Source organism: Netta rufina (assembly GCF_964035555.1).
Source record: "Netta rufina genome assembly, chromosome: 6".
Classification (NCBI taxonomy): Eukaryota; Metazoa; Chordata; class Aves; order Anseriformes; family Anatidae; genus Netta; species Netta rufina.
In genome coordinates this window covers 13,461,523-13,474,202 of record NC_140129.1, presented here as the reverse complement: position 1 = coordinate 13,474,202, position 12,680 = coordinate 13,461,523, and the positions used below count along the sequence as shown (strand labels likewise).

The window sequence follows — 12,680 nt, the reverse complement described above, 5'->3', positions numbered from 1 at the left end:
GGGGCCCTGTGTGTCTCCTCAGCGCCTCAGCACTATGGCGGCCTGAGGTGTGCCTGCCTCAGCCATGCCCGGCCCTCGCGGCACACTGCTGTTCCCAGTGTTAGCTGGGGGTGAGGAGAAGCATTTTGCCTCCTCTGTCACGGGCTGCAGGGCTGGTGTCATGCAGGAACACAAAAATCCCTCTCATTGCTTGTGGACAGGGAAGGAAATCGCCTGATTCTATGTGGAAATAAAGATCTGTAACTGAAACCTTCCATTCTCCGCCACAGCTCATGAACTGTATTTAGACTATTTCCCGGAGCGTTAGGCAGTGTTCTGATTATGGATCTGTTCCATCCTTCCTCTTCTAAATTACCTTAGTTGTAGCAGCTCTTTCTGCACCATCAGCCAGCCACAGTATTTCTGAGTCACAGGAAAGGAGATAGAAAGAAATGCATATTTTAGGGATTAAAATATTCACCTCAGAAGACCAAGGTTCTCATCTCTGAATTTTAGGAACTTGTATTGTTATCCAAAAGGCTAAGAGGCTTTCGCTGAAGGATACAAAAGTTCCCGTTTTCAAAGATCCTTCCTGAAAATCAAAAAATACTGTTTAAATGTTATCACTCAATCATACCTGTCTTTACTTATGGGATTAGTACTTTTCCTAGGTTTGCTAACACCAGTTAGACTGGACACTCAAGTCAAGGTTACGTTCTGAGTACCTCAAAAAATGAGAAATACTAGATAGGAGCTTCGAATCAGAACATATTTGCCTGTGTTGTGATGCTGGCTTCCGGTCAACACTAGGTATTATTTGGGGAATTCAAGTTGTATTTGAGGCATGCCTATCCCCTTCCACAGGTTTGAGATGCTTTTGCTCTGTTTGTACCTCAGAAAAATTCCGGGGGAAATTCAGCACTAAGATCACATAATTCGGGTGGCACACCTCACTTTCATTAACTCTCAATTTTTCTTTCATTATTTACTCTCTCCAGGAAAATGTGAGGTAAAAGGCAAAAACTAAACATACAAGCAAAAAGAAAATCTACACTTGTAATATAGGAAGCATTTTCTTTTTTATAGCTCCCTCATGTTTTTCCTGAGATAGCTTGGAAAAGAAGACGCTTGAGAAAACTAATGAATCTGTTAGAATAAGCTGCCTGCCAGATAACTACATATTGCAGATTCCTGCCTAGAAAATGCTAAGCTCACTCCGCCTCCTTCAGCCTGAGAATGGAGTAAGGACTCCTCGTCCCTGTGCTTGCTGCTCCTCTCTGCTTCAGCTGAGGTGCATCTGAAGGAGAGGAACTGTCTGCAAAGTCATGCAAAATTGTGCAAATTTTGCACAGATGTGTCCAACAAGATGCTGATTTGCAGTCTAACCCTGGAAGTAACTAATTCTTCTTTTCTTTCCTTAGAGAACTCCATTCCCCAACAGTGAGAGTAGCCTAAGGTGTGTGATTGTCTGCTGCCTGAACAATTTCAGAGGGAAATTTCTCTTTCATGGTATCTCTTTTTCCTGGCCTCTAACCTAGGGAAGTGTTTGAAAGCTGTTCTTGCATATTCTGAGAGGAAGTGCATGATAGTAAAGCACTGGATTTTCTGAAAGTTCCAAGAAAACAGATTGTTTGTATGGTCATCTGTAATTGATAATCCTCTCTCCAATTCAAGGTAGTTGAAAACAGACCAAAGAACCAGCACTGCTACTCCAAAGTTTTCTTCATAAAGGTTGTTCCAGATTTCTCTGGAAGTACCTCTCATATGTGGAAAGCAGAGGACTAATTTACATTAGAATTATCTTAGGCTAGACATATAGACAATTAACCATCAGAAAACTCAAGGTAGGTGACATGCAAAAAGCTTCCAGAGGTTTTCAAGGAAGAGAGGAAGTGAAGCAACCAAACCTTGTCTTTATAGAAAAATAAATAAATAAATAAATACATTTAAACCAAAATTTTATTTCCAGGGGGAATTCTATATTGTATATAATTCCAGACATACCTTCATTGTACAAATCCATGTACAATAAAGACACTTTTAAGAAACTGTATGACAACTGACTGCCTCAGTCCCTCACGCCTTGAGTGACATCAAGATACTCCTGCTGTAGTAAAGCTGCTAGAGCACTGTGAAGTTTTGACCATTTAGAACACCAGCCAAAAATTTTAGCCTAAGACAAGTTCTTTTCCAGTGCTCAAGAGCTGTTTGTAACATACACCCCAACACTACAAATTAAGTCCATTGTCAAACATCTGGCATGACCTGAGTGACCAGAGCAGCTATGTGCATCACTGGAACTTTTGTCTTCCAACTTACCGTGTATTTTTTCAGTAACGCCTGATGTAACTTCATCTCCTTTTGCATTCAACTCATCACCTGGAGTTAGTCACCTCTGGATGTCTCTCTCTCTCTTTCTTCATTAGCTACAGAGGGAGTATAAATGAGTAGGTTAGAATGGTAATCTGACTTTTAGATGCAGGTATCAGGAGGGTAATCCTACCTTCTGTCTCCCATGAGTAGTCCTTGCAGGTCTTCCAACAGGGAAAGTCGAGCATGTTGCTACAGAACTAAAAGCTAGCGAGTTTGTATCAGATGAGCCTTACAGGATGTTCATACATGGTGCCATTTAGGTCACTGCTGTGTGTGATAACAAGATGGCAAAAACCTAAATGGATACAGGCCTGGCTTGACAAAGTCAGTTGTTTCATTTTATGGCATGACACTGCAAAGTAATTGTGCTCAGAATGACTGTCTTTACTGCCTAAACACATTTTCAGTACTTGAGCATCCAGGTGGATTCAATTGTGCTTGCAATTTTGCAGACATTAAAGAGAGAGACTAAATGATTGAGGCAGGGGAAAGAGAACAATACTGCGCTCAGCTCCTGTGAGACTGTGTGATGCACAGACTAGAGCATCACACTAATGCTCAGGAGCCTCAAAGTCTAGTCCTGTTTTGACCACTGACTGACAAATGTTTTGAAAGCTAGGCATGGAAAATGCAATGCAAGTGCTCTCTGTATCTTTTACAAAAATAATACTGGCTAAAATCTTTAACCAATGCTAGCTTACGAAGAGCAAAAGTCACTGACTCCAACAGAAGCAATGTTACAAGCCAGATGGAAATCTGGTCAGCTTTTAAGAATATGAATTTCTTTCTTGAGCATCTTTTCCAAAAGCAACATGTGTTACAGCATGAATATAAGCAACACTTGAACTGTTACAAAATACATTTAAAAATATTATTTAAATTCAAAAATGTGATTCTCTTAAGTTAAAGCATAAGCTATCTATTTATACCAATATGTGTTTTTACATAACCATAGCCTTAACTGATATTCAAAAGCGACTTCGCTGTTCACGGAGGTTTTCATAAAGAAATAATATACAAGGCACACTAAACACTGTCGGGCCAAACACATTCTACTGTTTATTACACATATTACATTCTTAAATAAAAATGCGTCACATAACATTTTTGCATAGATATCTTACAATATACCAATTTAAAAAAGAATTATGAAACAGACCAGTAACAAAAATAAATTTTTTCTTCATTAATAATTTTGTAACATTAACATACCACCATCATATAATACAAATAATATTTTTAAATCTTAAGACTTTTTGTACAGCAAAAAAACTGACAAAGTAATATATTTATATATATATATATAAAAAGCTTAAAAAAAATAAAATGTCAAAAAAAGGCAGAACTGAGGGCTACAAGATTGGGTACTTCTGTGATATACTAGAAATACCAGAGTAGGCCTGAGAGAACGTGACCGAGGGCATCTCCAAAATGCACTTGTCAGACACATCTGGTAAAAGAAAAATTATAGTGCAAAATGAAAGTCCTTCAAGCAATGTTGTTTGTGTGTGTTTTTTTCTTTTTTTTTTCTTTTTTTTTTCTTTTTTTAATAGGGAGCATTCATCCTTTTGTTGTTGTTGTTGCTAAAAAAAATCCCCCAAACAAAAATCTAACATGAAGTAGAGAGCAAGAAAGGTTTTAAAGGATAAGAAAGAAAACAGGACATTTTGCAAAGCAAGACAAAAAAAAAAATAAATCTCAGCCTGCTTTATTATTTTTCCAATCAGATGAGCAGACACGCTAAACTAAGGCCTTGTTTCTAAGAGAAAAGCTGTCATGGTTTATATGCAGTGATTTCAAAACCATACACTTAAATTGGTGCAAGAACCTTTTGGTCGAGGTATCTTAATTGGTTGAACCATTTCTTACACTTTATCTTAACTGCATAGGATGCCAATGCAAACACAGTCCAGGCGAACAAATACTAGGTGCATCCACAAAGTGATTTTAACTAGACTGATATTTTAACATAGGGCAACTTCCCTGGTAGAGACATGGCCTTGGTAACACAGTAGTGTGTAAACCAGTGTTTTGATCTACTTCCAGAATCTGACAGGCCTGGGTTTTAAAATACAGAGGGATGGGAAAAAGGCATGTTGCAAAATATAAAGTAAAGATCAGCCCTTCAGCCATCAGGCCTTTCAGGGACTGCATGTTAGCTTTTTATTTCCCCGAGAGCCCAACAATAAAGGCTAAAATTGTCACCTTTCTGTCCATTCTAGTTCACTTTTAGTGTGTACATGCTAAGCCCTCATCCCCCTCCCTTCCCACCTCCCCTCCCAACCCCCAATTTGCAGCCTACTCATTCACAGTACACAGCAACAAGTATTTCCCAGACTGTTGAAAACTTTCCTACAGAAGCTGACATGATTCCTAAAATGCAGTGGCAACAGTAAGTGCCCTCCCTAAATCAAAGCAATAGGCACGGTTGGTTACTACACACTGTAAGTCAGTAGCTCAGTTTTGTCTTCTGTGTGAGTGCATACGGTATACGGTTGCACCTCCACCCTCACACAGAGAAACGGTGTAGAACCTGTTTTTCTGGCAGTATATAGAAGTTAGGACCAAAGCACTTAAAAAAATCATCAAAGCTTTCATTTTGAAAATTGTGAAGAGTTTCAACTTGAATTATCACACCAAAAATGCCATTAACAAGCATTAAGGAAAACTATAAAACCCTGTTTGAAAATAACACCTGCATTTGAAAGTTTTCAGGTAGGGAAACCTATTTTTGAGGTGATAAAGGCAGCCTACCCCCCTATCTCCACATTTTAATGTATATAATTTATATATACAACTACATCATTATATATATAACTTATATAGTACAAGTATGTCTTGGACTTATTCCTCTAAGGGAGGAGAAGTCTCAGCTTTTATGAGAGAGACCTTAGTACCTGGTGGGCCAGACCCTCCAGTTCTTGCTATGCTAAATCTTGCCACTGAAGCCAATGTAGAGCTGTGAGGAGAAAGACTGCAGTAATCATCCCTAAACTATTAATAAAAAAAGACACAAGTGTGACACAAGGAAGAAGAATATCCAAGCTTGATCTGGAAATGATCATTCAAGAAGGTGTAGGTTTAATGCTAATGAGTGACAGGCAAGACATATCAATGAGTAGTTGTAGAATCTTGGGAAGAAATAATTTTCGTTTTTTCAAGTCAAAGCCATAGAGTTAGTCTAGCATGGTCATTGTTCTTCATATGTGAGGAGCTTTGCAAGTGCAATTCTATCTGAAATCAGCAAAAACTACTTCAAAAGAGTGTTGGGTTGAATGCATAACCCAGAAATATGAAAGCTTAAAAACAGTCTGGATGGAATGAAAGGATTTGCTAAGTCCCAATTAAAATCAAGAATAAAAGCCCTTGATCCACTGGGTGCTGGCCTGGTAACATTAAATAACGTCCAAAGTTTTCCTCTGTTTTTGTTTTTTAAATGTAAAGATTTTGACATACATTCCAGGAAGGTGAGAGAAAAGGAAACCCTTAAGCATGTTGGATTTTGATCAGTTCCATCAAAAGCACCAAATATGACTTGTTCTATACACAAATAAACAAAGCATGTTAAATAAGAAGAGCAACCTTTGTGTTAGGGGCAGCTAAAAAGCCCAAGTTGTCTACAGCCAGGTAAAAATGAAGGAGAAAACCTGATTCTATAAATACTGAAAGGTCACAGATAACACACATTCAATCACTGCAACCATCATATTGTTCAATTCCATTTTAGCCATACATCTTAGTGATTATCCTTTTTACTCCTGAAGGTAAAATAGCTCCAAAAGCAAAGGACTGGAGGATCTTCTTGCATTCAGGTTCTTCTTCCCCACCTGTGTTTAGTCAGTGTTTTCCAGGTATTAAGTGAAAATGTGCTATTTTAAAAAAGCAGTAAACCCAATTCCAAAAAATCTGAGTCAAATGAAAAAAAAAAAAAAAAAAACACCTCTGTAGAAATGTAAGTTGGCTAAGATTTCAGGTACCGGGAACCATTTTTGAGACACTGCATGGGTCTTCCAGGCTAGCAAACTTGTTTCTGTAATATTTGTTTGGTTCCTGCAACTGTGACACATCTCATGGTATGATATTCCTTCAAACTGCTTTGCTAAGCTTTTTTTTCTTCTTCAAGATTTTTTTCCTCTCTACATCTTGCTCATGAATAAACCTTATAACGTTTGATATGGATGAATCAGAGTTTGAGAGTAACCCTACGGACCCATTCTACACTCTGGGTAGAACCAGTACACATAATTAACCAGACAGAGCTCTGATATGAATCACAGAAACAGGAAAAAATAATGTTGGAAGGTATCTGTGGAGGTCACCTAATGCAAGCCTCAGCTTAAAAAACAGTTCAGTTAGATCACTCTGCTCAGGGCCTTGTCCAACACACTGAATAAATCCTGGATTTCAGTCCTGGAAATAAGCTTTCTTTTGTTTATTTGCCTAGACTATTCAGGTGAAATCATTTTCTAGACTGAGAACTGGCTATTGAAAGAGAGCAAGTTTGAGATAATGAAAAACACTCTACTCTGGAATCTCCTTTCCTGTTAGACTATTCTTTGTAAAATATACATGATGGTTTACGTTGCTCTTCTCCTAAGGGGGAAAAAATTGCAGAACAAAGATGCGCTGAAGTGTTGCTTTGTTCTAAAAAGTGACTAAAATGCAACATCATGTGTCTCCACGTTTGATATAGTATGAGTGATACGTTATTTTAGTTTAAGGTAAAAAAGTGATGATTATGTTAGAAAAGCAGAATTTTGCTTGCCAAGCCTCAAGCTGGCAGTATAAAAAGCATATTTCCATAAGCATAATTTTATACATTCAGAAAATCTTACTAGAAAAATCTTGATACTGGTACTTTCTAAATGATTTTTCAACACTGTAACATATAAAGTACATCTTGATTTGGGATATTCTGTTCAATTTTGGTCTTCCCCATACAAGAAAATTACTGACACACTGGAGCAAGTCTAGAAGAGAGCCACCAAGGAGATCAGATGGCTGGAGCACATGATGGATGAAGGGAGGCTAAGAGACACAGTTAATTCTTAGGAAGAGAAAGGTAAGGGTAGATCTTATTGCTGCCTACAAATGCCTAAGAGAAGGTGTGGAGAAGATGAAGACTCTTTGCAGTGGTGCACGGCGGAATAGCCAACAAACACAAGTTGGAACATGGGAAATTCCTACTTGACATACAGATTTGTCCTTTTTTTTTTTTTTTACCACAAATTTAGTCAAATATTGGACCAGCTTGCACAGAATGGCTGTGGAATTTCCATCCTTGGCAGTATTCAAAAATCAACTGGACATGGCCCTGAGCAACCGGCTCTAGTTGAAGGTTGGCTGAGATAGTCTCTGGACAGTCCCTTTCTACCTGCATTATTCTATGATTGACTACACTGCTCCAAAACATTATTTAGCTACTCACAAAAAAAAAAAAAAAAAAAAAAATTGATATTTGATTTAGTTGTTTCCTTTATGTATACTATTTTGTGGGACATTTGTCTCAGTTTGTTCTCATCCTACAGTTCCATGGCCTTGGAAACCACATCTGACTTTCTTCAGAAAAGCCAGAAAAATGTGGCTTCTGTTTTGCAAACAGACATAAATCTAGCATGAAAGAAACAATGTTAAGCTTCTCCTTTCTAAAGCTCAATAATTTTGTCCTCAACTGTTACCAAATCATCCATTTAGGGTTTTGCTTCCAAAGACGCCTTACAGAAAGGATTAGCCTTTCCTTATTAGCCTGTTTCTATTCATAATTTATAAATAGAAGATGTCTGTACAACTTTAGCAAGGAGACACAGGCCCAAAAATGATCTAGCTATACTGAATTGCTCAGGTTTGAAGTGCACAGCTTGAAATATCTGCAAAGAAACAAAACTTTTAATTGTAAAAAATGACTCCTGGAACGTGTCACTAATTAGGCCTTTCCAAAATGGAGACTCCATCTACAAAATACAAGCTATGGTTCAAAATTTTAGTAATGACTAAGACACTTGTATATGAGCACCCAGAAACTGAACTGCAGAGATTGACAGAGTATACAACATATTCAGGTGAAAAATACCTCCTGTTACAAGCAGAAGCGATGGTCCCAAAGCCCAGAATTTGGCTTCAGAGTTCAAGACCTGCAACAAAAAGAGCCTGAGAAATCTGAAATCTAGTTAAGGCTCTTATCCCCTTTTCCTCTATGTTTGGCTATACAAATCCAGGATTTAACTATAGGCCTGTCTCTAGAACAAAATAATCACACATTTCAGTATGTTTCTTTCTATGGGGCCCTTGTTCTGCCATATTTAAATAAGACATCAACAAGACCACAAATGAAAACTGGAATAAAAGAAGCAGTCTTGCTTAATTTTTTTCCCTTTTAAATAGAGACTGGTACATACACTGTCATTTAATAATTATTCTTTGTAGACTACTGTTAGCATATCTAAAGGCAGGTGTGTCCAGAGGTCAAAGGAGGATATTTATGCAGGTTCACAGCCAATGAGTATTGTAGCAGTGAGTTTGAGAGCACATACATTAGGATGCTACACTAATGAAATTCTAGGATTTTCTTATTCTTTTTTTTTTTTTTTTTTTTTTTTTTGATCTAATGCACTGACTGGATGCTCTACAGTTTCACACAGCTGAGGTTTCAGTTCCCATTAGACATCTGGCAGGATGCTCTATATATTCCAACACAAATTGGATTCTAGGGCCCTCAGTCCCAGTGGAACAGCTGGATGGAATGGCCATAGAAGTATGCAAACACAGAAGTAGAGAAATACGAGATTGTCAGCAAGCAGTGCTCCGCAATTTTTGTATATATATATATATATATAAAATATATATATATATGTATATATAGTACGGTTAGTTTTAAATCTTTGGAATAGACTCAATTTTCTTTCTTTCTCTCTGTCTTTCTTTTCTTTTCTTTCTTCACACTCTCTCTTGCTCTCTCTCTCTCTCTCTCTTTCTTATCATGAATGTTACATCATTGCCCCTAAAAGATGGTTAGATTTTGGTCCATATTTCATGCCATATGGGCCAGACATCGTATTTACCCCCTGTCCCCAAAGTGTTCAGTTGACAGTCACAGTGTTTTGTGAAAACTGTGAGGAAAAACAGCATCTTTTGAGTAAATTCAATCTCTCACTGGAACCAAAGGTTGCAAAATGCTGAGAATTCAAGTGCCAAGGATCCTGGTGACAGCTCATAAACATCTATTGAGTTTCTTGTTTGTTCTTTTTTCCCCAAGAGTACAGTTTTACCTCCCAAAACATAAATTAAGGGAAATATTTAACAGTCAATGAGTCAAAACAGTCAAAGAAGGGCAGTTGGCTAATACAGTATAAAAGAGCAGCAACCATTTGTGGACCATGCGCCATTTTGTTTCTAGACACATCTTGTAGGGATGGTCCCAGAATATACAAAATATACAACCTAATGACCACCTGCCTGCTTGCATAGGCCATTTTTATGGTCCTAAATGCAGTCTTTGGAGTCAGGGCCAGTGCCAAATAGTTTCAAATGCAAGTTATAGTAGGATACATTTTTCTTTGTTTGTTTTTCTTTTGTATTGTAGACTTTAATCCACTTTAAGCCCAACGAAATCAAATTATCAATAGGACTGAAGGGTGAGCATGAGACCTCCACTTCTCCTTGGTGGTTCACATAGCAGGCCAAAATGGACCTCTAGGTTAGTAATACTTTAGAGCAATCATTTGGAAAAGCCTCATTGTTGTATGTGAAATCCAACCCTTCCTTCACCATTCACACCATTATGTTTTTTCATATTGGAGTGGGCTACAGTATCAACTTGATGAGTGGAAAAGGAGGACTTTGATAATTTCTTTAAAAGGCTAATGCTGAATGAAGCCTTTGTACTTGGAAGAGGTTCTCGATTTCCCACTCAGAGACTAGAGCAGGATTTTTGGCTTGTGGTTTTTTTTGAGTGTAAGATGTTCAAAAAACATCAGGTTTAAATAAAAATGTCTGCAGGTGCTCTTTACACAAACAAAAGTCTAATGTTTTAAATTGGTTATTAGAAGAACAGCAAGAAAAAGCAACAAAATTCATCTCTAAGTCACTGTGAGTTGTGGCTAACGTGCTCACATGATGTGGAAGGAATCCTGTAGTCATGCCTGTGTGGTGTGGCCAGTCCCAGACCGATATCCAGGTGAAGACAAGGAGTTCTGAAGATCACTTGTTCGTGGAGAAAAGAGAAAAGAAGGTTTAAGCTTCCAAATAAGCTTTTAAAGTTTTCATTCAACAAATAAACAAGAAGTCCTAGCTATGGCAATAAGGTGAGGCCTACAGAGATATTAGGTGCTGTTTCTCAGGGTTTATCCCTTGGCCACTTAGCCATCATGGCAGCAGCTTCCAGAGTCCCTAGTGCATATGTTGTGCAATAGCCAAAACAAAAATTAAAATAAAAACAACCAACAAAAATATAGTCCTCCATGAAGTCTACATAAACTCAGGCCAAAGAGAAGATATTTGTGTCACAAGTGTCACTCCACAGTCTACTGCCATTAAGGCCACTGGTATTGACTTAAAAGGATCTCAATAGCTCAGTTCTAGGAAGAAGAACCAAAACCAAGACAGGTCAAAGTGTCTGTGAGAAGTCTGACGCACTGAACATTAGGAATCCTCAGACAAAGAACAAACGAACCAAGAGGTTAATTTTGGCTACCAAACTGGGATTTGGTTTTCTAGGTCATTGTTTTCCCCCCATCTATTTAAAAAGAAAGTTAGTGCTACAAATATGCAACTTCAAGACGACTTATTCTCCTATTGAGTTGCATTGAGAAGCAAGTTAAATAAGCCCCTCCTGTTGCCGTCCACCTGCAGAGAAGCCTCCTCCATTTTCTTTGACTTCCATTGGCAAAACCAGGAAATAAATCCAAGAGAGACAAAGTACTGTACGCAATTGTTCTTCTCATTGACTTCACCTCTATACCATTTCCTCGCCTGCATCTTCTCCCATCCAGCTGGGGCAAGGCATAAAGAACCGATGTATGTATTGAAGTATAACTGGGTGCATGACAGTGCGAGCGTGTGGTCTCTGTACAGAGGATTACACGTGATCAAGTTCTCTTCTCCTGCAAGGCAGCATGTTATTACTCGAGTTCCACTTTCATCTCACAACACTTAGCTCAGATGACTTCCATGCCAAGCTGACTGATATTTAGATGTGTCTCTTCATGTGGAGGGCAAGGTGATCAGACCTGGAAAAACACCTGCAAAATAAACCAAGTGGGAAATTAAATAAATACAGAATTTTGGAAAACAAGGTTCCTGCTCCTCCCTCTTTATGTATAGGAGGAAATGCTTATCCAGGTTCAGTGACATTCTTTAGATTATCGATGGATCAACACCAAACCCTGTGTGCTTCACCACTATAGAACTGATGGCCAACTATCCTGGCTTTCAGCAACTAAATAGACTATTCTCCCTTCTCTGTTCCTTTCCCTCCTCCTCTTTCACTGAGTGAAACTTCAGGGAAGGGTGCTCATCCATGCACCTGTAGGATAAAATCAAATATTCAGTGTATGTGTGTGTATAAAAAAAATAAAACAAGTCAGTTTTACTCAAATACTTAGCAATGACAATTTAAAAATAAGAAAATAATAATTTAAAAAAAAAAAAACACAAACAAAAACACAGAAAAATATACCTTTTTCAAGTGCCCAGTACCTGCAACAAACACCAACAGAAGATGCCAGTTTTGAAAGCTAAGTTCCCATTCTTAACTACAAATCGGAAGAAAAATGGTTCAATGCTTGGGGGCTGGAAATCCTTCGGGCTACATCTCTCATTTTCTCTCCATTGGGAATATCATTGGTAATATGTGGATGCTGATGAATGCTATCTCCCTAAATGATGTTGAGAGAAGACAAGGTATTATCCCTATCCTGTAAGTGTGAAAATTGAGACACAAAGAAAGCAAGGATATTGTAACACAAGAAGTATGGTAAAACCAAAAAAAAAAAAAAAAAGGCAAAAAAGACAGGACTTTCGCTTTCAATTTCTGTTCTTCATCCACTAACCCATCTTTCCTCCATCTCATCACACAATATTACATTTTGACATTCTGAACATTTAGATGGATACTGATGAGACGGACTTAGAGCATCAACCCCGGAGAACTAGTTGAGTTTTAGGGCAGGTCTAAACATGCATTTAATTGAAGATAAGGTAGGGCATGAATTTGAAATGACACATCTACTCTTGATTAACTCCCTCTCCAAAGGCTTATGACTGCATTATTTTGAAATGACTTAATCCACTTGGGAAGTGGGTTAAAATATTCAGAATAAAACACTCCCGAA

At 38.0% G+C, this 12,680-nt stretch overlaps 1 protein-coding gene across 1 annotated transcript in view; it reads right to left on the bottom strand.

The window, feature by feature from the left end:
- Positions 1-11,350: 11,350 nt before the first annotated feature.
- Positions 11,351-12,680, bottom strand: part of KLF7 (KLF transcription factor 7) — a 54,596-nt gene continuing 53,266 nt past the window's right edge. Inside the window, exon 4 of the mRNA XM_084288843.1 lies at positions 11,351-11,588. Within this exon, the coding sequence (XP_084144969.1) occupies positions 11,537-11,588 (52 nt within the window). The 3' untranslated portion in view covers positions 11,351-11,536. The remainder of the gene's footprint in view (positions 11,589-12,680) is intronic.